This window comes from Trifolium pratense, linkage group LG2 (genome assembly GCF_020283565.1).
Source record: "Trifolium pratense cultivar HEN17-A07 linkage group LG2, ARS_RC_1.1, whole genome shotgun sequence".
Classification (NCBI taxonomy): Eukaryota; Viridiplantae; Streptophyta; class Magnoliopsida; order Fabales; family Fabaceae; genus Trifolium; species Trifolium pratense.
This window is the reverse complement of record NC_060060.1, coordinates 15,311,799-15,338,594: the sequence shown is the minus strand read 5'-3', so window position 1 is coordinate 15,338,594 and position 26,796 is coordinate 15,311,799. Positions and strand designations below refer to the sequence as shown.

At 32.8% G+C, this 26,796-nt stretch overlaps 2 protein-coding genes and 1 long non-coding RNA gene across 4 annotated transcripts; 2 read left to right on the top strand and 1 right to left on the bottom strand.

Moving 5' to 3' along the window:
- The first annotated feature begins 1,894 nt into the window (after nucleotides 1-1,894).
- LOC123907520 (probable LRR receptor-like serine/threonine-protein kinase At3g47570) lies at nucleotides 1,895-6,316 on the top strand. The gene is made up of 3 exons (XM_045957822.1): nucleotides 1,895-5,468; nucleotides 5,549-5,917; nucleotides 6,088-6,316. Exons 1-3 carry the CDS (start codon nucleotides 2,810-2,812, stop codon nucleotides 6,105-6,107), a joined length of 3,048 nt encoding a protein of 1,015 aa, XP_045813778.1. The 5' UTR covers nucleotides 1,895-2,809; the 3' UTR covers nucleotides 6,108-6,316.
- Nucleotides 6,317-6,428: 112 nt separating this feature from the next.
- LOC123907521 lies at nucleotides 6,429-8,957 on the bottom strand. Its single transcript, XR_006809260.1, has 2 exons — nucleotides 8,698-8,957; nucleotides 6,429-7,147 (listed from the first exon to the last, which is right to left on the bottom strand). It is a non-coding gene; the product is annotated as an uncharacterized LOC123907521 (long non-coding RNA).
- A 1,808-nt stretch (nucleotides 8,958-10,765) lies between these two features.
- On the top strand, nucleotides 10,766-17,484 carry LOC123907519 (bystin). 2 transcript variants are annotated; one of them, XM_045957821.1, is made up of 11 exons: nucleotides 10,766-11,275; nucleotides 12,138-12,261; nucleotides 12,355-12,406; nucleotides 12,547-12,874; nucleotides 13,749-13,828; nucleotides 14,593-14,640; nucleotides 15,146-15,292; nucleotides 15,894-15,966; nucleotides 16,046-16,121; nucleotides 16,818-16,906; nucleotides 17,150-17,484. In XM_045957821.1, the coding sequence occupies exons 1-10, from the start codon at nucleotides 10,898-10,900 to the stop codon at nucleotides 16,895-16,897; spliced, it is 1,386 nt and encodes a 461-aa protein (XP_045813777.1). In that variant the 5' UTR covers nucleotides 10,766-10,897; the 3' UTR covers nucleotides 16,898-16,906; nucleotides 17,150-17,484. The 2 variants fall into 2 exon arrangements, 1 of the variants encoding a protein (XP_045813777.1); XR_006809259.1 differs by having other exon boundaries at nucleotides 16,046-16,906.
- The last annotated feature ends 9,312 nt before the right edge of the window (nucleotides 17,485-26,796 follow it).

Here is a 26,796-nt window from a genome sequence, read left to right as displayed (position 1 = left end):
TAATGATATTATTACATCAACTTTAAATTATATAAAAACAAAAAAAAAAAAAACCAAAAAAATTCAATGTAAGATTTTATACGAAAGGCATTAATTTTTTGATTAATATAAAGCGCAGTGATTTTTATTTTCACAGTACTTTGTTTGATTAAAGAGAGAAAAATATCAAAGTTGAGTAACATGTTTTCTTAAGTTGTCATTTTTTGTTTTTTTAGGTTGTTTATGTAAATTGCATATATTTATAATTAAGTGGGTCTAAATTAGCAAATGGGTGCACAACATTTAATAAAATTTACCTAATTAACCCTCAATTTTCTAGTGTAAAATAACTAAACGTCAAAGATTTTTTGCCCAAAGTGAAAATGTGCATCTTACTAATTTAGACCTTCATGTTTTTAGGTGGGTCAAAATTAGCAAACCACGTATATATATATATATATATATATATATATATATATATATATATATATATATATATATATATATATATATATATATATATATATATATATATTGTTATTTAACCTCACTTTTTTATTCCAAGGCAACAATCAGAAAGAAAAATATAAACAAAAAAAGTAGAAACAAAGAAGAAATTCAAAGAAAATGTACAAAACTGCGGTGAACTATATTAAGAAAATGCACGGTTGTACCCTATGTAGCAATTCAGGATACTTCCGCAAGGATTAAGGATGTTTGGTTTGATGGTAAGTGGAATTTTAATTTTTTGTATACTAATCTTCCAGACAATGTCGTCAATGCTATCACAGCAACCCAACCTAGAATAGTGCAGAATTTGCCTGATGTTTGGACTTGGAGTAACTCGAGTTCAGGTATGTATTCCGTCAAGGATGCTTATAATTGGCTTTTGAACCCAGCACCGCTCAATGATCATGTCAACTGGAAGTGGATTTGGCAGCTTAATCTCCCAGCAAATATTCAATTTTTTGTCTGGCAACTCATTCATGAATCCATTCCTGTGCGCGCAGTTCTGCACACCGTCGGGTCTGCAACACTGATGTTTGTCCTCGCTGTGCAGGAGCCTCAGAGAACATCGATCACTGCCTATTCTCGTGTCCGGATGCAGCACGAGTGTGGAATCTGACTGGTTTGGTTTTTAATCGCAACTCTTCCCAAGGGGCTGACACGTTCACATGGTATAAAAATATGGGTAAGATTCATGGATCTCTCTTCTTCATTGCTCTCTGGGTGATTTGGTGTGGAAGGAATGAGATTGCCTTCAATAGTCATAGAGAAAACACGCACACTAGTATGGGAAAGATTTATTCCTTGCTGAAATCCTGTGAAGCTGCTTTTATGCCTCCGCAGTCGGTAGCAGCTACGCCCGTTAACCCACGTTTAGTATCTTGGTCCCCACCTATGGAAGGTACCGTGTGTCTCAATGCTGATGGAAGCCTTATCGGCGCTACAAGTTCAGCTGGTTACGGTGGTCTGATTCGGGATCATAACGGCGTTTTTATATCGGGTTTCTACGGAGCTGCTAATGTTCGAAGTATCTTATTCGTAGAACTCATGGCTGTGTTACATGGTTTACACATATGTTGGGATAGTGGGTTCCGTCGGGTTACATGTTACTCAGACTCGCTTCAGTCAGTTAACCTTATTCGGGATGGTGTGTCTGCTCACCACAGGTTTGCTAATGAAGTCTTCTGTATTCGTCAACTCCTCGCTAGAGATTGGGAGGTTGCGATTAACCATACACTACGGGAAGGTAATGCGTGTGCGGATGCCTTAGCAAAGATGGGTGCGTTATCTGACTCACCTTTAGTGAAAATCTCTACACCCCCAAGTGACCTCTCTATGCTCTTGCTCGCTGATGCGCAGGGGATAGGCTTCATCCGGGAGTAGCTTTCGCTTCTGTTTAGTCTTTTTGTTTTGTTTTCTTTATTGTAACCAAAAAAAAAAAATATTAAAATAAATTCACTTTTGTAACTTTTTTATATTTTTGTTTGAAATTCGTTAATCTTTTGAAATCTTAAAAATCCATAAAATACCGTGAAATCTTAAAAATTTGTATTAGAAATCACTTAGAATGAATCTCGATTTAAAAAATGTTTTAAAAAAATCTTTAAAAATCCCACAAAGTCAATAAATTATTTTAAAATCTTCAAAACATTTTTGTCAAAACAATAAATTTTTTGAAAATCTTCAAAACTCTTTTGTCTAAATAGTTTTTCGAAATCTCAATCTAATACATCCCCTTATACTTTCAAACAACCATATATATCATCGTTGAAATTTTAAATTTTTTTAAAAACTAATCAATGATCAGTGGTCCACATTAAAAATTTCCTGTATAAATAAACATTAAAAAATAAAATACATCGTCAACTAAAAACACACCCATGCTTCACATTAAAAAAAAAAAAAAACACACCATGCTTCAAAAAAACTAAAAACCCCCAAAAATAAATAAATAAATAAATAAAATAAAAAAACTACCTAACTCATTCGTTTAAAATGATAGGAGAAAGAATTTTTTTTTTTACTAAAGGAGGAAGAATTTTTTTTAACTAATGTGTTTGGTTGAGTGGAAAGAAAGGGAGAGGAAAGAAAATTATGGAGGACTAATGAATGAACTTGGACTAACTTTAGTCCAAGTTCATTGATTTTCCTAATTTTCTTTCCTCCCACTTTCTTTCCACTCAAGCAAACACATAATAGGAAGAATCTTTTTTTTCCCCACTCAACTGACAAAACAGTATATAATAAGTAATAACTACACAGCATATTCAAATTAATTTCACCATCTAAAATAATCCCTTGTTCCTCAAAACCTTTTCATATCATGTTTCCAACATTTTCACTTTGTTTATCTCTTCTCTTTGCTTTCAGTTTCAACTTCATCCAAAACACAACTACCTCTCCCTTAGGAAATGAGACAGATAACTTGGCATTGCTGAAATTCAAAGAATCAATATCAAATGACCCATATGGAATCTTGGCCTCTTGGAATATTTCAACTCACTACTGTAATTGGCATGGAATTACATGTAGTCCCATAAATCAAAGAGTTACACAGTTAAACTTAGAAGGATATAAGTTACATGGATTCATACCTCCTCATGTTGGCAATCTCTCTTTTTTGGGAAATCTCAACCTTGCAAACAATAGTTTCTTTGGAAAAATCCCAAACGAACTTAGTCGGTTGTTCCGATTGCAGGCACTCTCTCTCAACAATAACTACATGACAGGAGAGATTCCTACAAACTTGACAAGTTGGTCCAATCTTAAAGGCTTATACTTGTATGGAAATCATTTGATTGGTAAATTACCAATTGGAATCAGCTCTCTTCATAAGCTTAAGACGTTGTGGATTTCAGAAAACAATTTAACAGGAAGAATTCCATCATTCATCGGAAATCTTTCATCTCTAACAACTCTTATAATGGGTATAAATGACTTAGAGGGAAATATTCCACAAGAAATGTGCAGCCTCAAAAACTTGATACTTATGGAAATACTTGAGAACAGACTATATGGAACATTTCCACCGTGTCTTTCTAATATATCATCTCTTATTTATATAGGAGCTGGATTCAATGAATTTAATGGATCTCTTCCACCCAATATGTTCAACACGTTCTCAAATCTACAATATTTTTTAATAGGAAGAAATCAATTCTCAGGTACAATCCCTATTTCAATTGCAAATGCTTCTGCCCTACGAAAACTAGAATTAGCACAAAACCATTTGGTCGGACAAGTTCCAAGTCTAGGAAAGTTACCTGATCTTCAAGTGCTAAATCTAGAATTAAACAATTTAGGTGACAATTCAACTAAGGATTTAGAGTTTTTAAAATCCTTGACAAACTGTAGTAAACTACAAGCGATTTCTATACCCTATAATAATTTTGGAGGTAATTTACCAACTTTTGTAGGAAATTTATCCACTCAACTGAGACAACTATATGTTGGGGGTAATCAGATATCAGGAAAAATTCCTCCAGAGTTAGGAAATCTAATTGGCTTAATTCTCTTGAGCCTGGACAATTGTCACTTTGAAGGAGTTATTCCTACTACTTTTGGGAAGTTTGAGAGAATGCAAAAATTATCATTGGATGGAAATAAGTTTTCAGGAGAGATACCATCCATCATAGGCAACCTCAGTCAATTGTATCATTTGACTATAGGAGATAATATGTTAGAAGGAAATATTCCTTCAAGCATAGGAAATTGCCAAAAGCTACAATACCTAGACCTTTCACAAAACAATCTTCGAGGAACCATACCCATTGAAGTCTTTAGTCTTTCCTCTTTAACAAACTTACTGAACTTGTCAAAAAACTCATTGAGTGGTGGCTTACCAAGAGAAGTAGGTAAGCTAAAAAGTGTCAACAAGCTAGATGTCTCAGAGAATCATCTATCTGGTAACATTCCTGGAACCATTGGTGAATGCACAGTCTTAGAATACCTCTATTTGCAAGGAAACTCCTTCAATGGAACCATACCATCTTCTCTGGCTTCACTAAAAGGTCTTCGATATTTAGACTTGTCAAGAAATCTCTTGTCTGGCCCAATTCCTAATGTTCTACAGAATATATCAGTGTTAGAACACTTGAATATTTCTTTCAACATGTTGGAAGGTGAGGTACCAATAGAAGGTGTATTTGGAAATGTAAGCAGGTTAACTGTGACTGGAAACAATAAGCTTTGTGGAGGTATTTCAGTGCTTCGTCTACAGCCATGCCCTGTTAAAGGTCTGAAACACTATAAAATCAAGTTGATAGTAGTGATTGTTAGTGTGATATCTATTCTTCTCATGATGATAATTATCCTAACTATCAATTCCATGAGGAAAAGAAACCAGAAACAATATTCCGATTCACCAACAACTGACCCGCTAGCCAAGGTTTCATACCAAGACCTTCACAATGGTACAAATGGGTTTTCTGCTAGCAACTTGGTTGGATTAGGAAGTTTTGGTTCTGTGTACAAAGGAAATCTTGCATCAGAAGAGAAAGTTGTTGCCATAAAGGTCCTGAACCTTCAAAAGAAAGGAGCTCATAAGAGTTTCATTGCAGAATGCCAGGCACTTAAAAATATGAGACATCGAAATTTGGTTAAAATTTTGACATGTTGTTCAAGTACGGATTACAAAGGTCAAGAATTTAAGGCATTAGTGTTTGAATACATGAGCAATGGATGCTTAGAACAATGGCTACATCCAGGAATAGTGAATGCAGGGAATCAAAGAATGTTGGACCTAGATCAAAGATTTAATATCATTGTCGACATTGCTTCTGTTTTACATTACCTTCATCATGAGTGTGAGAAATTGGTTATTCATTGTGATCTAAAGCCAAGCAATGTCCTTCTTGACAATGACATGATTGCTCATGTGAGTGATTTTGGCATAGCAAGACTTGTCTCAGTTATTGACAACACCTCTCACCAGGAAACTAGTACAATTGGAATTAAAGGGACTATTGGCTATGCTCCTCCAGGTATTTTGTATGCACCTTTTGGTTTATATTTGATGTTTTACTAGTTAAAGAATATTAATTGTTTTTTCCGTATCTTGTAGAGTATGGAATGGGTTCTGAAATAACCACATATGGTGACATGTATAGCTTTGGGGTGCTTATGTTGGAAATGCTTACCGGAAGAAGACCGACAGATGAAATGTTTGAAGATGGTCAAAATCTACACATGTTTGTTGAAAAGTCATTTCCTAATAATCTTATACACATTTTGGACCCACATCTTCTACCAAGAAATGATGAAGCAACAATGGAAGATGGAAACATTGGGAATTTCACTCCAATTGTAGAAAAGTATTTAGTTTCACTTTTTCAGATTGGTCTTGCTTGTTCAGTGGAATCACCGAAAGAAAGAATGAATATAGTGGATGTCACCAGAGAATTAAGCATGATCAAAAAGGCCTTTATTTCTGGTTAGATTACTTGGGATTTTTAGATGCTTCATTACATTGGTCATTAGCATATGCTCTAATCTGATCGATTATTAGTTATGTAGTTATTTTAATTTTCTGTGTTCTTGTTATGCATTTGAAAAATCCTAAAATACAATCTACAATGATAATCGATTTCTTCTCGATTTCAGGTGTTCGCATTGTGAGGTGAAAGAGACCTTCACGGTCATTTAGGAAAGAGAAGTGTATGATGCAGTTCCACTAGAGTTGAATGTTGGTCCAGAATTGTTTGATAATAAATTTTCCTTCCTATTCTAGTCAATTTACTGCCAAAATTTATCTTTAATGCAATATCTATCTTATACTTAATGGATGTAATACTATAAATGAGAAGTGGAATTAATTGTATTTTCAAAAAAATCCCTCATATCACTCTTAAGATTTTCCAAATTTGACTGCAAAATCATCAATTGTTCTCAAACTATTACGGCAAATTCATGTTGTCACCATATATTAACTAAAGAAAAGAAACTGAATGGAAATAGGGTAATAAGTACATATGAATCGTATCAACATACCTGGCAGCTACTGAAATAACCGGTAAAAGATTCCAATTATGGGATTAATTCACTTACCAATAGCAATTTTTTCCCTGTTGCTGAAAAACTAACAAATAACACCAACTAGGACTGTCAAAAAAACCAAAAACTGAACAGCAAAAAAAATCCCGAGTTGTGACCAAGAGTTCACGAAATGAAGTGATTCAAGTAACCAGTTCAAATGGGTTCAGTTTGTGAACTATCCATCACAGTTCGGTGCTTTTTAGTGCAATTCATTTTAACGGTTCAAATTCAATTTGGTTCGGTTTTTGGTTTTTTCTAACAGTCCTAATAATAACAATTTGGTACAGTTCAGTCCACAAAGAATAAGTTCGGTTCGAAAAAGCATAGTTCACTTTTTGGTAGAGGTAATTCCGGTTTGGAACCACAGAACTGGTGCACCGAACCTATATACCAGTTCGGTTTGATTCTGGACGAACTCACGAACCATTAACGGTTCGGTTCAGTTTTATCGAACTGCTGTAACAACAGTTCAGTTTACTTTCCAAACCAAATCATGTATAGTCTTTACATCAACATACCTTACGAAATGTGCCCGTCCGGTGTCTCTTCCATTCACCTTTTCTATCTGTGGGGGTAGAAAATATATTTAGCTGCAGATTATATTGTCAAAGCACACACCTTGATGCACCTAAGCAAAGAGAATCAACTTTAAGTTTTCCACTAATAATTGAATACAATAGTAGTAGTTTTTTAATGAAAATGTCAGAAAACTGGACAACAAAGTTCCTTAACACAAAACAAATGAAGAGAGCTGCAAATTTGTGGGACAAAATGTCGTAGCAAACATCAACAAAGTTCCTTAACACATACGAAATTAATTCATGCACAAAAACTTAATGTGAAAAGCAGCATAAGGAAATACAAGTTCTCTTTAACCAACAAAAAAGCACATAATGGACTTCATATTCTAAATAGATAACTCGCAAACAAGGATCTTTCAGAAAACGATATGTTTTGCAAATATGATATTGGAAATCTGACAGAAAAGTTTACTTGGCTATGCTCCTCAAGGTACATAACAAACCTGTTAGCATTAACTAGTTTTACTAATTACTCGCCACTGACAGTTTCTGCTATATATTGTTAGAACAACAATCCCGGTTCAAAAGAAAAAAAGGGATATGGAAAAGCAAATAGAGAAACACGATGTAAGATAATGTAGCCCAGTCATGATACATTTAGCGTTTCTTTGAATTGTCATACCTGTTAGCATTAACTAGTTTTACTAATTACTCAGTATTGACAGTTGCAGCTATATATTGTTAGAAACAACAATCCCGGTTCAAAAGAAAAAGGGACACGGAAAAGTAAATAGAGAAACACATGCACTATGTAAGATAATGTAGCGCAGTCAATTGTGCCTATGTCTCTGACTACAGAGCGGTTGTCCATTTATCAATACCATGAGTCATACAGTTCATACTCAACATATATAGAGAATGGAACAGGTTCTGAGGTGTCTACATGAAGAAGACCAACATATGATACTATATTTGAAGATGGTCAAAATCTTCATATCTTTGCTGAAAATCTTAATCCTAATGCATAAAAATGCTTTGTTTCACTTTTAATGAGAGGACTTCATTGTTGTTGATCTAGCCAGGGAGCTCAATCTAATAAAAGAAAAGCATTTTCTTTGCATATATCTATAGATAACAAAATGTATATTTTTCACTCTCTCATTGCTCTGCTTAAAATTAGGGTTTTTTTTTTTGTTGTTGTTGTTAAGAACCTACAGCTGAAACTCACACACATAAATTACGTTTTTATGGATGGCGGATGACATCCCACCGCGGCACGACTCAACATCTAGAAGCATGACCATGCTTCACCTTTCTAGCTACTTGGAACAAATTCACATCGGATAAACACTATAACCCCTAATTGTTACTATTATATCATGGCATCATTCATAAATTACGTTTTTAGTTAGATAAAGTTAAAGCAATTGAATGATTAGTATCTAATAAATGTAGATTTTGTTGAAGCAAAACATATGCAAGGAAATCAATCATTAGTTGGTCTATTTGGTAGTGAGTACCACAGTTCGATCCCCGCAACTGTAATCAGAAGGGAGCTGGAACCACTTGATGTCAGAACTGACCTCAAATCAAATTAAACCGTCCATTCCAAATAAAAAAGAAAACCATATGCAAAGGAACAAAAATCACGAACTACCTTTAATGTTGCTTATGCAGAATCCACTTCAGAATAGTGTCGTAATCTTGTACATAAACTCCATGAAAGTTGAGTTCCCCAAATTTGCAGAACAAAACAGATGCAATATAATGATGAGAGAAAGAGAGAAGGGTGTGAAATTGTGGTCGCATTGGTGTCTTTGGATGATGCATTTGGCATTTTCACATCGCTAGAGACTAAATAAATCAAACCTTAAATTTGATCCGTATCTTTAAATTTTGATCCGTATCTTTTTTGGCGGTGCTTAACATTGATGGTTTAGTTTTTCTTAAATAAATATTTTAAATGTTTAAAAAATGTCCGAACCAAATCAAATTATTTTTAATCGGTTGGTTTTAATTTGGTCAAAATAATCCGGTTTGGTTTAGTTTCAACAGAAAAATTGAAAAACCCAATTTAAACCGACTATTTTTTTTATTTTTTTATAAACCGACTACTCCATCCGTAACATTTTATAAACAAAAATATATTTTTTAGGTTCATTATATATTTAATATATCTGATCTATATTTTGCACCAAATACATTAAATATACAACGAATCTAAAAAAATATTTTTTAAATAGTTTATTAACTTTTTAAATATTACCTGACAAAATTGATGGTTTCTCTCCCGACCTCCCTCATTTCTTTTCTACCTCTGAATTTCTGTTTTTGCCCTTGAGGGTACTTCGGTTTATACGAACCGAATTTTTTTGTCATGCTAAAAAAATTCGGTTTATATAAACCGAAATATGGTGTTCCAAATTTTTTTTCAGCTTTCCTGCATAAATTCTGCATGAGACCCTCAACTTCCACAATTTATTTGAAATACTAAAGGATGTCCGATTTGAGTAAACGACCACTCGTTGGAAAGCTTAAGGTGTCAAGAATACAAATATAATTTTTGTTTTCAAGGTTAACTATCCAATTGGTTCAGTTTGACCAAATAATGAGTACTGGTACAAAAACAGAGCATAAACTTTTCTCAAACTTGTAGGTAGATTTTCTCATACTATACTTAATGAAATTTAACAATTCCGGTGTCAATCTTGTAGTAAATTTTGTCTTCTTTGCACTGGATCAAAAATCATTAGCATACGACTTATATTCAGAGAGCTATGATAAATTTACCACATGTATCTCTACAACATTTTATAGAAACTTTTCTTAAACTTGTAGGTAGATTTTCTCATACTATACTTAATGAAATTTAATAATTCCGGTGTCAATCTTATAGTAAATTTTGTCTTCTTTACACTGGATTAAAAATCATTAGCATACGACCTATATTCAGAGAGATATGCTAAATTTACCACAGGTAGCTCTACACGAATTTTCACATAAATTTTCCTTCTTTTTGGGGGTTATATGTTATTTCGGTTTATATAAACCGAATCTTTTTTTCCATGTTTAAAAACTTCGGTCTATATAAACCGAAGTTTGTTGACAAAAATTTTTCATACCGCAAGGGGCAAAATGAGATTTTTGGGGGTAGAAAAGAATTGAGGGGGTCAGGAGAGAAAACTTCGACAAAATTTTATTGGACACACGTCTAAAGTGTTTTTTTTTTAAACTTAGACACACGTCTAAAGTGTTGTTATGTCACTATGTATATACTTCTTCCGTCCTAAAATAAAAATAAAAATTAATGTATATAGACTAAATTTTACACTAAATACATCAACTTTTTGTTGACTAGTTTTTACTTATATCTTAGGACAGATGGAGTATAATTTTTTGTTCTCTTCTCGATGTCTACAAATTTAATTCATAAGGCAAATCATTACTAAATGATTAATAAAAGAAACTAGTTTTTTTTTTTATGGAAAAAGAAACTAGTTCATACAAAATAATAAAGAAAATGTAATTCTTAGGGAAAAATTTATAATATTTAATTTGGTAATAAAATTTTACCTATTTATCAAAAACAAAGTTATTTCTTTTCATATTTATTTTATTTTATTATACTCCACTTTTACCTATTTTATTTATATAAAAAAAAAAGAACAATTTTTTTTTTTTTTGACAAATAAAGAACAATTTATTTATTTAAACCCTAAAAAAACACAAAACAAAAACCCTAAAACAACAGAACAGCGGCTCCATCAATCTTCAACTCGGAGTCACAGAAACAGAGAGAAACTCACAAAATTCGATATCAAGCTTCTTCACACTGAACCAGAAGTATCAATTCATCAATGGCGAAGAGAAAGGAAAGGATTCAGAATCCAGAACCATTTGTTCCAGATGGTACTGAATATGCCAAAACCAAGAAAAGTTCCAAAGCTGCTAAAAAGCATCAAAAGGAAGGTGAACTCATTGATTCTCATATCAGTTCAAAGATTATGAAGGAGGCTTTGATTCAACTCAAGGAAGTTGAAGATGAAGAACAAGCTAAGGAGGAAAATGTTGCTAGAAGTTCGTTCCAACGTATTGAAGAGGTTCCTAATGTTGTTGAAGATAATGATGGTGATATTGATGATTTTTGTGGATTTGGTGAAATGGAAGTCCAATTTAATGAAATGAAATTTGGTGATGATGATGTTGAAAAGCAAAACCAATTTGGTGATGTTGATGTGAGTCATATTTTTTCTTTGATTCTTATTTTTTGTTTTTGTTTTTGTTTTGATGAGTTTGTGTTATGCTTATATGCAAGTTTGGTTCTTTTGGCACTTTTGAGAAATTAGGTTGAGAATTTGAGACATCTTAAGCGATTATCATATAAGGGATTATGTATAAGACACTTTTTGGATAAGCAACTTATCATATAAATAAGGGCCGGTTTGGATTAGCTTATTTTTGAGCTTATGCAAACAGCTTATGCAATATAAATTAGGTTTTATGCTATTTTATAAGTTCACACTAGTGAAAATTGTATTTTTATAAGCTATTTTATCATAAACTACCTTGACAAACTTATAATAATACATAAAAATTGCATAAGCTCAAAAATAAGCTAATCCAAACGAGCCCTAAAACCATATATACTTTAAATTGTTTTCATAAGCTCTCTTTGGCAAAATAAATAAATAGCTGAATAAGTAGTGGCACCAAACTAGTCCGTTTATCATATGAAATTGTAAGTTATAAGCTCAGAATCTGGCATTGCCAAACAATAGACATAAGCTATCCTAGAGAGTTTATTGGAATAAGCTGAAAACAACTTAAGAATATGTCATAAGTTGTTTTCAATTCATAAGCTCTCCCAAACAGTTTCACAATTGTTTATGCCGGTAGATAAGCTCAAATAAGTTAATCCAAACATGTTCTAAGTGCGTTATAAACTGTTTTCTTACATGTTGTAAGTGGGAAATTATTAGTAATGCTTGTTTATATTTGCAAATGATTTTGTACTGAATTGGGTTTATTTTCTTTCTTCAACTCTTTTTGTTTATGATAGTGACGTTGGTTATTATGTTTTGATTATTTGAAATTCAGAAAATTAGTAAGGAGGAAGAGGAACTATTGGAAACATTCTTTTCCAAGGACCCGAAGGTCGATAAAACATTTACAGACATCATGATTAAAAGATTAAAAGAAAGTGATGTTACTGTTGCCTCAGGTAATAAAATTAAACGGGACATTATTTTATTCAATGTTTTCAGCCGGATTTGGGGTCTGACTTTTATTCGTTTATGAATTGTTATGTGCGCAGAGGATCGACCAATGCCTAATATGGATAAACCAATACTTGATCTATACAAGGGGTATATAAAATTTCCACCTCAAACTCTTTTTACGAATTTGTAGATTAGATGAATGAATTCAGTTCCATTTGGATACTTAACTGGTTAATATGAGGTGTTTATATCATGCATCTCTCCTAATACGACCTGTCATATTGCAGGGTTGCAAAACTTCTCAGCAGATATACAGTAGGCAAAATTCCCAAGGCATTGAAACACATCCCCTCATTGCAAAACTGGGAGGAGGTCTTATATGTTACTGAACCTGAAAATTGGTCTCCAAATGCCCTGTATCAAGCTACTAGGATTTTTGCTTCTAATTTTGGTGCCAAAAAAGCTGAGCGCTTCTACAAGCTTGTGTTGCTTCCAAGAGTTAGAGAAGACATACGAAAGAACAAACGGCTGCATTTTGCTTTATACCAAACACTGAAAAAGGCATTGTACAAACCTGCTGCTTTCTTTAAGGGAATACTGTTTCCTCTATGTGAGGTATATAATCATATCTAAGTTGTTTTAAATTTTTATGCTCCTAACTAATTATTGGTGGATTTTTTTATTAGATTCTGTGTATGATATGTTTTGATCCTTGAATTGATTAAAGACTCGGCTTTTCTATCTTAATACATATTTATCTTCTGAACACATCTCTCTGATGTTAGCAGTTTCTGCAGTGTAAAATGGGACATTGATAAATTTGTGGATTTGGGTGTTGAGGAATAGATATTGCACACATTATCTAGAGACTAGAATGATTACCTGTGTTAATTTTTCTGTCATACTTATCGGAAAAAGATGGAATATAATGCGTGAATAAGAAAAATTAAATATTAATCATGTTTAGATAAAATGAAATAACACGAGTGTGGAATGGTGAATGAACCAGAAAAAGTGGTTTTGGTTGTTTCAATGATGCATTGTGAATGATTTGGTTGTAGCTGTCATAGGTACTTGGCAGATTGTTGTAAATTTTCCCCGTTTTTGCTTTTGTTGCCTTCTCTGTCTAGTTACTGTGCAATTGTGTCCATGTTTTTTTATATTATTCTCCCCATTTGTTTTTATTGCCTTTGTGTAGTTTTACAATTACTTGCATATTTGCTCTGGTATTATTTTGTAAAGAATACCCACCTTCTCTTGTGCATTGTAGAATGACAAACATGTTTGATTTGATTCAAGAAATTAATAACTTAAAATAGGCCCCGTAAAAAAAACTTAGGTCTTAGAAAAGACACAACTTGCTGATAATCATAGAAGAAACTCATTAAATATAATATTATTTATAAACCTTAAATAGTCTAAACAAATCTAGAAACCTTCCTGTTCATTCAATTTTCATTTCTCATTTGACGTTATTCTTCATGTACAGTCACAGACATGCACTCTCAGGGAAGCAGTCATTGTTGGAAGCATTATAGAAAAGGTTTCTATTCCTCCACTCCATTCAAGGTATGTTAACTTGATCAATCATAACTTGAATTATTAAAATTAGGATTGGATGCATGGAAGCAAGTGTTTAATTTTTTTGTTGAGTGCGCAGATGCGTGCCATAGTGGTCATCAGGTTGTTTCTCAAACTTAAGTTCAGAAAAGATTTCATTTATTATTGTTGACAGGAACTAGGATTGAACTTCTTTAGCTGGCAGTGCAAATTTAGTTGATCATATCTCCTTATTATCATTATCCATTAAAATTGCTTGAATTCTTTTCGATTATCAATGTTGATTGTGCAATAACCTGTAATTATTATTGTGGAAAGGAAATAGGGATGAGTTTTGAGTTTCTATAGTTAGTAGTGCAAATTTATTTTGTTATCATATCTCTTATTATCATTACTCAGTAAAGTTGCTTACTTTCTTTTCCATTATCAATGTCGATTGTGCAACCTTGGATTTCCGGAAAAAAAAAATCCCATAGCACATCTATAACAGTAACAATAAAATACATTTTTTTTAATTGTTTTGAATATGAAAATCCTCTGTTTTCTTGCACTATTTTGTCTCTTTATGTTATCCTTTCCCCGATACTAACATTGAAGCTGGTCAAAATTATCATGTCAAGTATATTTGTTTGCATCATCGGCTCTTAGAAGTTACTGCTAGAAGTGCATACGTAGTGTACACCTTTCATGTATTGATTGAAATTATAAGTTTTATTTCTATTTTGAATTATGTCCAATGTCTGACTCACCCTAACTTCTGGATGTTTATACAGTGTTGCGCTGTTGAAGCTTGCTGGGATGAATTATTGCGGCACTACAAGGTATTCATCATTGTAGACATTTGTATGATAATAGTCATAAAACTATTTGTGAAATAGAATCGTAGTGGGGCATTAACCATCGCTATGATATCACGAAGTAGGAATTACAACTTCAAAATTTTCTTAAAGCATATGTTCCACGTAGAGAATCACACTTTTGCTGCTGTATATATAAAGATAGATAGATAGATAGGCATGGACATTTTTTCTTATGTTATGATAAAATAAAATAACAGAAACTGATAATCGTAGCCTTAAATAAGATTTGTTCATTGAAGAGGCTGACCACATAAATTGTTTACTGAATATTTTGACACATAAATTTTAACAATCTTTGTTATGAAAGAAGAGGCTGACCACACTACAAAACATTTTGATGATTTGATTAATATGTTGAACTGTCATTTAGAAAAATAGAGTATTATATGTTTTCTCAAAAAACTTTTTTTTTTTTTTTATTTCTCCCAATATCTGATATATATACTAATTGTGATAATCATTGCAGCTATTTCATAAAGCTTTTGGTGGAGAAGAAATATGCTTTGCCGTATCGTGTGGTTGATGCAGTTGTTGCTCATTTCATGAGATTTGAAAATGAAACTAGGACAATGCCTGTTATATGGCACCAATCACTTCTTGCATTTGTGCAGAGGTCAGCAATTAACCATTTTCTGTAATTTTTTGTGCACTTCCGATAATTTTTTTTATGGGATTTCAATACGATAGTGGTAGTTGGATGGGGATTCTTGCTTGGGGTGTGTTAGGAAAAACACCAGAATGGCATTTGGGTTTCTCCCCTCTCACCCTGTCTCACTGTTGAAGTCTCTTTTCACCCTTTCACTGGTCAGTCACTTTTCACCCTTTCACTGGTCAGTCACAGACTCACAGCTAGGGTATGGATTGAGGAGAGAAAGGAATTGATTTGGGCTAGACTCTAGTTATTATTGTATGGAGCTATTCTCCATGTTTTCATTCAGCAAAATTAGTTCTTAACGTAGAGTCGATTATCCCCACATATTTTGTCCCTCTATTATTTCTGTAATCATACTGATAGTTGGAGTGACAATATTCCATGAAAATATTTATTTTTTACACATTCATCACATTATCTGATTCAATATCTATTTATTTTATTTATAAAAAATATACAACTATTGATCTCATGTGATTAAGTTGTCAAATGTTCTAGCAATGATTGATGTCCTTTTGGCTTTTGAATATTAAGCCTTTTCTGACTAAGCTTTTTGTATCAGGTACAAAAATGAACTGCAGAAGGAAGATAAGGATAATTTAATGATTCTTCTGGACAAGCAAAATCATAAATTAGTGAGAACACTAGATCTGACAGGTTGTTTTTCTCATTTTGCATTTGTGGCCGTGACTGATATTAATTTTCCTACTGCAGGTTACACCTGAAATAAGTAGAGAGCTAAACCACAGCCGTAACCGAGGTGAAAAGGAGGACGATCTCGATTCAATATATATCCTTTTCTTTAATTTTTTGCCCTCCCTTTCCCTATTTTGCTTTCATAAGGTTAGATACGAATGCCATTGCATGTTTAGTGTCCCTCGAGCAAGGTTCAGGGCAGGTTTAAGGTGAAAAATTAGAGCTGAAAGTAAGCTTCTTAATGTTGGGATAGCGAAAAATAAGAATTCAGATTTTACATAAATAATTAATAATACAGAAAGTCTTTGGATTGCTACACAAATATCCAGCTGAGCATGAAATTTTGCAATAAAAAAACACAGGATCCCCTGTTCCTCTGTAGATGTTCTGTAGTTTTTGCTGCCAGCATTTCAGCCTTGGCAATACAATCTGGACAACCTTCCTTGAAGCATAAATTTCAAAGAAAATACGCAGATACTGAAGTAATTAATATTTGATATAACGACTCTGGAAACATAAATGATCAAAGATCATTTCTCCTTTCTATTTTTTTTAATTCGAATTTCTATAAGTAATGACATTATTTGAGTTAAGAAAATGCATGTGAAAATCTCTATTGTTACTGCAATTGGCATGTCTGTCTAGTGGTTGTCCATTTTGAAGGGCTTTCTTGATCCATACTAAACATCTTTTGAAACATAGCATGTGTCTAATTCTAACTTATGTGGAACCAGCCATATTAAGAATATAAGAAAATGTGTTGCCGACTCTTTCCTTGACAGACTAATACCCGGTCCAGCAACTGTGATTAACAAGACTATTGAAGAAGATAGATTTGACATTCCAGACGTACCAATGGAGATGGACTAATTTATCGAGGTATGATTCTATGCTGTCTTTAGATTTTTCTATTTTCGTGATTGTCCTTTCCAAGGTTTGATCACCTATCCATCTTAAGAAGATTATTCATTTTAATTTTACGAATTACTATAATGTATCTATATTTACATAGACCAAAATACCATTTTTAATAGAGTTAATTTGATGTTTAATCGTTTTACTTGGCAGCTTCTTTCTAGTACATGTTTTTCCAAGTCTTGAAACACTAGTTTTCTATGGCAGGTTTTTCCCTTTTGGAGAAAATGTACACAACCTCATCTTCTTACTGCTGGTAGTCTCTCCACAATTTTGTACTTGGATGCACGTGAATTATTGGATTTGCATGCTTTATGTTATTGTTTTGGGCGAATTTTCGACTACTGCATTTTTTGCTTCTGTTTCTTTTCGTTGTATTCTTACTATCAGGGTAGTCTAGTATAATCAAAATTATTACAACACATCATATGATATAGCATTCTTCTTCTACTCTTGGTGTGGATTATATTTATTTTCTAGAGTAATCGGACATTGTATTACTACTAATACTATTACTCAATAACATTAGAGAGCTTGTTCAATCCGATGGTTCTAAATTGTAGTTCATGATGGACCATATGTTGATTTGGTCTACCTTAGCACTCACTTATAATTTGATGGTTAGTTGTCAAAGCTCGAAGAGTCTATGATCAAAAAGTTCAAACCAATATATTTTTTCTTTCTCCTAACTCGTAAACTTCTTTATTTTTATCCTGTGTGGAATGTGTTTCTTCAACATAGCATTTTTGTTTAAATATGTTTTGTTAATTATTTTTTCTTCAACTATTTTCATATAAAATACTCTACTCCAGTGTGGAATGGAATGTAATGGAAATTGTTGTGCGAATTTGTTAGCCAACTATAGTTATGACTCGAATAATACAGAGTTATTCATTCTTCAAAATATTCTTGATAAAGATGTTTTTAGTTGATGATACCAATGAGGTCTCCTTCATACTTGTTGAAATTTCTTGTTAAGTTTGGTTTTAATGTGTTTTTTGGCCTTTTGCCGCTCTTTATAATAAAGTTATTTATACAAATTAAAAAAAAAAATTGAGGTAGCCAAAGTTACCCCATACATATGCATAATTGCTCCCTTCACCTTATCAACTAATGTGACAACCTATAATTGATACGATAAAATTTAAATGTTTGAATTAGTCATGTCTTCGAATCTGCAATGTTGACAAAGCTAAAGTTATTGAATATGTATTGTATTTGGATAGAAACAAATTTGTAGATTTGAACAAAATAAACACCGTATGAAGATAGGAAACCAAAACAAACACTATCATGACAAGAAATCAAAACAAACAACTCTACACTAAGACGCGAGTACAAAAAACGACGCGAGTACAAAAAACCATTAGGGTGTATTAATTTATTAAGTTCAAATTACAAAAAGCATTCCATATTCCATGCATGAAAGTGTGAAACATGAAAAACCAAAAAGTGGGAAAACCATGATCCCCATGTTCTTGTATTTGTATGAGTATTATTAATTTATTATTATTCCCAACACAGAATGTAGTATAGCAAAATGGAGACAAAATGTAGTGGTGGCCTAGTGCAAAAGCATTTGTTTGTTAGTACTAGTAGTAGATTAGAAAGGAGTGTTGATAGGAATAGGAGTGGCAAAGGCAAGCTACTTTGGTGCGAGTTTCGAAAGGGGACAAGTTAGATACAGCCGCTCCTAAATCCATCTCAATATTCTTAACAGCTACACAGCAAGCAAGCAATTGCAATAGAATCAATGGATTATTGCTCTTTTCTTGTTTCTATTTTGATTTGGTGGTCCTTGCTTGCTTTTTAGTATTGCGGATATGATTATAATGAGCGGCAAAATTCACCGTCAAGAGGTTCTTTTTAAACGGACAAAGTTAGTAATTACTTGTTAACATTATGTTTTTAGGACATTATGTTAAGGAGTAAATAAGCATAAGCATGGAAAGTTATTCACTTGTTTACAGAGGTGGGAACAGGCCAGGCCGGCCTACATGGCCTTAAGGCCTAGCCTACATAGGCTCAGGTCAGGCCAGCCTATTTCTTTAAATAGAGTAGGCCAATACTTTTTTATAAGCCTATTTAGCTAAAAAGGCCAGGCCGCAGGCCATTAAAAACGCCTTTGAGGCCTACTAGGCCGGCCTATTTAAGTTAACATAAATAATATTTTTATTACGATTATTATTTATATATTAAAATTTATACTTTGATTAAATTATAAATCTATTAACTTTTTAAGTAATTTAAGTTTATTAATCTACATTAGTTTTTAACATATATAAATGTATTATTATAAACTAGAATTGAAATATGATGACATATATAGTCAAATTCTCTAAATTATCAAATGGAACATTATTTTATTAGTTCATAAGTATATTTCAAAATAAATATAATTATTTATTTAAATATGTTCATATGAAATAGGCTTTTAAACAGGCTAACAGGCCACATCAGACTTTCAAAAGGCCAGGCTCAGGCCTAGAATTTAAGCCTATGATAGGCCACAGGCCAGGCTCAGACCTTCGATTTTTTGACAGGCCAGGCTCAGGCTTGGCAAAGCCTAGCTCGGCCTAGCCTATTCCCACCTCTAGTTGTTTACATGATTAAAAGATAAAATAATTTCTAAAAAAATAAAAGATAAAATAATAATATTTTTTTTAATAACATTTTTACATACATACTTTTAGTTATTCACTTGTTTGACACTTTAGAACTCTTATTAAACAACTATAAAAGGAGTTTTGTTAATAATAAAATTATCAAGACAACACTAAAAATACTTTTTTTAAGATTTATCCCCATCATGAAAAATTGGCTAGTTTTGCCACTGCAAAAATGAGTTGTGAGAAAGAATGATGGGGAAAGAGATAAATTGAGATTCAGAGGATCGTCTCTACGATCTCTCATCACACCATCATGAATGAAGTATGTGATTTAATGTTTTTTTAATTGACGAAATGATAAACTATTGAAAATTCAGACATATAAAGTGAAGGGATCAGGATTCGAACTCCGGTCATGACATCCGATACTAACAATTTCGACATTTTCTGTCAGTTTAGTTAGGATTTGTAAATATAATAAAAAAAGGGTTATGCTAACCGGTGCCCTCGGGACACTAGTTAAGGAAACAAAAAAAAAATTAAATTGAAAATAATACTTTTTACACTTTCGAGACGTTGACTGCACAAAGTTCAATATTATATTACTATATTTACTTCCTTAAACAGTGCCTTTAGCATTTTCCTAAAAAAAATGTGATTTAATGTCTTTATTATACACTAATCATACATAGTAGATTCTAAAATCAATAAAATTAACCAAATGTTAGTTGGTCCAGTGGTGATTGACGCTGGATTTGGTAAAGAGGACCACGGTTCGATTCCCGCAACTGCATTTGGGAGGGGACTGAAATCACTTGATGTCAGAACTCCCCGAACTCTGGACTACTAGAACTAGAACCCCCTTCCCCTAGGAACCAGAGGTTGAAAACCAAGAAAAAAAAATCAATAAAATTATGATAGTTTTTTTTTTCCTTCAATTAGTCTACTAAATCAAATTTCACCTTTAACATAAATAAATGTATACATCAGTTCCAATAGATTTTTTTTTATTTTTTTATTATAATGATATTGGTACGAAGTTTTCACCGCTGTTAGTAATGATTAATCTCCATCAGAGAACATGTGGGGCACATAAAGTGGATTCTTCCTTACCAACAGAATTTTCTCCATACACATTAGCTAGAAATCAAATCTCTGACTAAATATTCAAGAAAACTAAAACTCCTACCACTTAAACCAATTTTGTCTTAGTATACCATGTTTATACTAATTAAACTATAGTCACATGACAAAATATGATAGTTTCCTATATGATCCATAAATTATAACTTTTAATTATACATGTAGCACAACTTAGTTATGTAATTTCCCACTATCTTGTAGTATATTGGCATATAGTACATACTAGTAGCATACAGCACTATGAGTTTCGGCTTACACACATGAGATGAGAGTAGAGACAAATTTAGAGACATGAGCCATTAGTACCGGCGCTTTTCATGGCCCTGAAATTAGGGAATTTACGCACATAGTCATGCCGTGTAAGTAAGTAGTAGGTTTTGACAATTACCACTTCTCTCATATGTGTTTGTTAAGTTTGAATTCTTCAAAACAAATTCTTTAATCTCTTCAGAATTTTTGTGACTTTTTTTGACATGTAATTAATAATTATATGCACGACCTTTATAACGGCTATGAATCATCACACAATAAATAAATAAAAATGATTCATGATTTTTTTTCTCCAATGATATAGTTAAGTTTTTACAATTTAATGTGACTAATATTATATATGATTGAGAATCTATAGAGTATATACGATGAATTCTTCTCTTCCAATCTAAATATATATTTTCATATGCAATACTATGATAGTTACGACGTGACATACATACATTTGAATCTTGGCTGAAACAACCACTCATATTTAGTATCTGACATGCCTCGAATATGATTGCTTTCAATAGAGAGAAAGTGAGAAACTATGAAAAGAAAAGTCCATTATGAAAGGTTTATTGAGTTCATAAGTCACAACGGCCTTAGTGTATTATATGTGACTTTAACGACCTTCTCTCGCAGGAAGACAAGTGTAGCATTCATTTTCATCCCAACTGATTATGTATGAGATTTTATCAAGCGGTTAATGAGTGCGACTTATCATATATTAACCTAGTGGACTATCATTTAAGATTAAATCGTGCGGTTGAAGAAAAGTCAAGGTACAAGTATGAGATTTTCTTGGATGAAAAGTCAAGGTACAAGTCGTGTAGTTGAAGAAAGATTAAATCGCATTGTGGCGACCAATGATTGACCACACTTGTTCTCGAATGTGAAGCTCGCTAACCTTTTGGCTTCATCAATAATACTATGGTACGAACTTTGATCCAAATTATAAGTTGTTTTTGATAATTTTACACAAATTATAAAATGTAATTAATTTTTATAGAAAAAAGATATGAGTTATATTACAAAATTATTGTTCATTAATGATATGAGAAAGATAAATTAAAAAATTGAAAATGAGAGTAATAAAGCCACTAGGTTTAGTCCAGTGGTGAGAGGGTTTGTGTAATACGTTATAGGTCCTGGGTTCGATCTCCAACTTATTGTAAACAAAAAAGAAAAAAGAAAATGAAAGTAATAAATAATTAAGTGTATAATAAGAAACATAACATTTACTTATAATTTGAGATTTTATCTTCTTAAAACAACTTATACTTTGGAACGAAGTGAGTAATTAAGGGTCCGTTTGATTCGCTAAAAATAAGGGACTGGACAGGACAACTGTAGCAGTTGTACTGTGTTTGATTGTAAAACTGTTTCAGGAACTGGACAAACTGGGAAGCAATGGACAGGACAAAACAGAATTTTTTGTACCTCACTAAACCACAGCACAACTTTTTGTCCGCAGTACAAGTTGTCTAAAATGCCAAAATACCATTTTATTAACAAAATATCGTATAAGACAAAAAAATGTTCAATATCCCAAAAGTTTGTTCTGTGCTGTTCTGTCATGTGTTGTGCTGTTCTGTCTTGTACTGTTCTGTCCAGTACTTACCCTTTAACAAATCAAACACACCCTAACACATGTATATGCTTTTATAATTTTTTATTTTTTAATTGAAGACACATTTTAGTCCTCATAAATTTTTCACAGGACAATTCAATCCCTGACAACGAAACTCAAATTAGTCCATCCATTTTCATACTAGGTACAAATTGGTCCCTTTTTTTTTTTGTTTACATGTGAATCTGGTTTCGTTATTCAATTACTATTGAATTAATCCAAAGTCACTTGACCAAAAAAATAAAATTAATCCAATGTCAATCATTAGGTTGTATGCTATGTTGCCTAGGTACGGGTACGGTACCGGTATCCGGTACCGGTACTGGTACGCGGTACGACATTTTTAGAAAATTTAAGGTACGGGTACGTTAGTATAAAATATTAGAAAAATTATTTTTAAGTGAATTATTATCATCATGCTTTGAAGATTTAATTTTTTTTGTCTACCGTCTCAACTATTTTCATAAAAAATGAGAGATAATTGAAATATAATAAAAAATTATAATAGTTTAAGAGATTTTTCAACAGCCAATATGTTTTTTCCCTATTCATCATCATAAATCAACCAAATAAAAATGGGTACGGAATCGGTGCGTACCATACGAGTACCATGGAGTATCCGGTACTGATACGTACCCGGTACGGGTACTTCACCATTTTAGGAGTACCCATGCTACATAGGTTGTATGAGTCCCGTGAACTTCATAAAAAATAAAGCGACATGCTTATTATTTAATGTGTTCCATAATTATTTATTTTAAAATAAAAACAAATAGTAGTACTAGCAATTAGGGGTATTCGCGGTTCGGTTTAGATCGATTTTGTGGTAAAAATTCATCTGATCCAAAATTAAAATTACTCGCAGTTCGGTTCGGTTTTGGATGGTTAATTAAAAAAATTCGATCCAATACGATCCAATTTTGTGCGGTTTAATTTGGATCGGTTTTTGGATATCCAAATTACAAATTAAATTTCACTTATTTAAATATTAATGTTATAAATACATGGTAAAATAATATATTTTATGTAAAATATAAGACATAATATGTTAAAAATTAATATTTTACAATGACAATTATCAAATATATTTGAAACCTATGAAATAATAAAAAGAAATAGATGAAATTGAACTAATATGTGTTATTGAGAAAACTAAAAACCAACAATTAATATGTTAATGTAATATATCATACTAATAAAAAGTTAAATAACTATTAAAAGTTATGTATACGGTTTGGTTCGGTATGAATCGGTTTTGAAAAATCAATCCAAAATCCGATCCGATCCTGCGGTTTTCACAAAAGGACATCCAAACACATCCAAAAATATTCGGTTTTTTACGATTTTCGGTGTTTTTAGATCGGTTTGCGGTTATTTTTTGGACTGGTTTGGATTTGAGCACCCCTACTAACAATTATCTGAGTTTTTTCTTCTTCCAAATAGTAGCTGAGTTACTGACCCAACTTTAGAGCATTCATTTCAGACAGTGAAGTTAATGAAAGAACATGAAGGCAATGTCTTCTCCTCGCCCTTATCTTCAAAGCTCAAAAGAGAGGACAACATTTTGTCAAAAATAAGTCATCATTTACTCATAATTTTTTGGCTTAATTGAACGTTTTATCCTACTATTTTATCAATTAAAGGTAACCGTCCACCCATCGACAAATGCCTACTCTTCCAACCAGATAAACGCTTCTGAATTTTATCAATTAAAAGTAAGTACAAAGCATTACGGCTAGGATTGCCTCCAATCGAGAGGCCTAGATAAACAAACGAAATGCGACTAATTTTATAATTCATCACCACCGCCGCACCGATAATCTAAGAAGCATTTGCATTAACACTCACCAACATACTCTTATGTAAATTAACTTTTAATCCCGAGTCCCGACACCAATTCAATAGAATTAAAATAGTTTTAATACCCATATATTTGTCTAACTCTTTTCACCCACAATCAGAGTATCGTTTGCAAATTGAAGATGAGATATACAGACTTGAGAATCTTATCTTTCACCAATCAAATAACCTTTAAATAGAGCAGCATCACATGTAAACTTCAACTTAAGAGTTAAGAACTTAATTTTATATGTTTTCATTCATAAATCCTAACATTGCCAATTGAGCTAGAATTTTCTTTTGTTATTGTTTTAATTTTTTACCACTTTGAATTTGTAAATTACTTGGGTATAGTTAACCTAATACCCGACATAATCCATCATTTTCAATTTTTTTATAAACACCAAAAATATCTGATAATTCACCCCAATCCAAGTTTCATGGGTTGACCTGAGTCGCTCAGTCAAATATATAAAATATGTGAATGAAGATGGATTAACCTTCCTCTTCTCTTCTAACTCGGCCTCCTCTTCCTCCCGGATAGGTGATTTTCCTTTGTCTTTTGACGAAATCGGGGTTCTGAGGGCTCCTCGAGTTCTGCTTTTTCGGCTTCTCTCGCTGTTTTGATTTTTGATTTTTTTTAGGCTTGTGGAGCCTTAATTCTTCCTTGCTTCATAGTCTATGAAATATCCATATGGATATTTCATAAATGTCATCATCCATACATAATGATTTGTTGTGGTAAAAAAATGCAAAGCATTTCTATTTGTTTAAATTTAATTACACTATTCATTATTTCGATCCATTCTATTTCAAATTTAGATATTCACTACTACTAATTAGTTACACATTGATGTTACCTATGGTCTTGACAAATACACCGCGGTCTTTGTTGGGAAAAACCGGCATAGAGAAAATAAATGAACGCAATCAACAACACAAGAATATAACGTGGAAACTCCAAATCGGAGAAAAAACCACGGCCGTTGTCAAAACCGACAATCAGAGAATAAACACTATGTGAAAATTGTTACAACACATAGACTTCACTCTCAATCACCCCATGCCTCATTACACCCACACTCTCCAAAGTAAATATTTGAACTACATCTCAAATACTCTTGAACAAGAGCATAAGAGAAAAAGAAAAAAACACAAATATAAACTTAAAGTGCTTACAAGTGTTACTGCTTGGTGTAATTATAAACAAATAACTTAGGTCCATTATATAGCTTTGATTTCCTCCTTGCTTCACAATTCTAAGCGATGTGGGACTTTCAATAGCTATTTTTTAACCTCCTTCTTTTTCTTCATTAGCAATGTGCGATTTACATTGCAATCAATCCCAACAATCTCCACCTTGATTGTAATGGTCTTCAATCTTCATTGTCTACACCGACAATCATTATCTTCTGCTTCCATTGTCTATACCGACAATCATTATCTTCACCGACAATCATAATTCTCATTGTCTATACCGACAAATTAAATTATCATACTCCACCATAAAGAGTATACTCCACTTGGAACTAAACCATCCCAAGAATTTTCTTCACTTGAAACTAAACCATCCCAAGATTTTTCTTTACTTGGAACCAAACCATCCCAAGAATTTCATCTCGAAACCTCGCTGAAAATTTATGGTGCAACTTCCATGTTGGCTTTCTCCGGAAGTTCATCAACCATCGAGATAACCGCGTACCTTGCATCAATGCCAACCAATGCCCGCACGCTATCATCACACACCTTGCATCCATGTCAACCGATGTCAATGTGTCACTTGAACAACTTCAAGCATCTATGAAACCACCTCAGACCATTGTTAGGCTCCAACAATTCCAGTTTAGTTACATCACCTAGTAAACCTTGTTTCACTAGTCCAACTAAACTCATGTCACTAACAAGTACCCACCCGAAGATACACAAGTTAACCAAAACATGAGAATCACCACTAGTAACAGATGCATAACCAATAATAGTAGAACTATCTAACAAGTATCTACCTACTATCTATGCATCAAAGTTCAAGAAAATACCTCGCATTATGTTAAAAGAAACTCACCCATACCTTGAACCTTACAAGCTTTTCGTCACCGAGATGAACAACTCCACCTTCAACTAGCTCTAGGGATTCAAAAGTATTTCTTCTTCAAACACATGTGATAGGAGCTTCCAAAGTCCATGACTCAACACTCCACCGATTCCCAACTTCCACTAGCACCTCCGCATCCTCATAATAAGTTGTTGTTTCAGATGTAACCCGAGTATTCTTAGCACCGCCTCTCCAGACTGTTGTTGAGTATTATTACCACCGCCTCTCCAAGCTGACCTTGTGTAACCCTGATTGCATCAACACATTCTTGACTTTATTTTCTATA

Excerpts from the sequence above, each read along its gene's own strand:
- LOC123907520 (XM_045957822.1), top strand. The coding sequence starts at position 2,810 with ATGTTTCCAACATTTTCACTTTGTTTATCTCTTCTCTTTGCTTTCAGT. Across the intron at positions 5,469-5,548 it reads TATTGGCTATGCTCCTCCAG|AGTATGGAATGGGTTCTGAA; the intron begins GTATTTTGTATG and ends CGTATCTTGTAG. Across the intron at positions 5,918-6,087 it reads CAAAAAGGCCTTTATTTCTG|GTGTTCGCATTGTGAGGTGA; the intron begins GTTAGATTACTT and ends TCTCGATTTCAG.
- LOC123907519 (XM_045957821.1), top strand. The coding sequence starts at position 10,898 with ATGGCGAAGAGAAAGGAAAGGATTCAGAATCCAGAACCATTTGTTCCA. Across the intron at positions 14,641-15,145 it reads AATTATTGCGGCACTACAAG|CTATTTCATAAAGCTTTTGG; the intron begins GTATTCATCATT and ends TAATCATTGCAG. Across the intron at positions 15,293-15,893 it reads CTTCTTGCATTTGTGCAGAG|GTACAAAAATGAACTGCAGA; the intron begins GTCAGCAATTAA and ends TTTTTGTATCAG.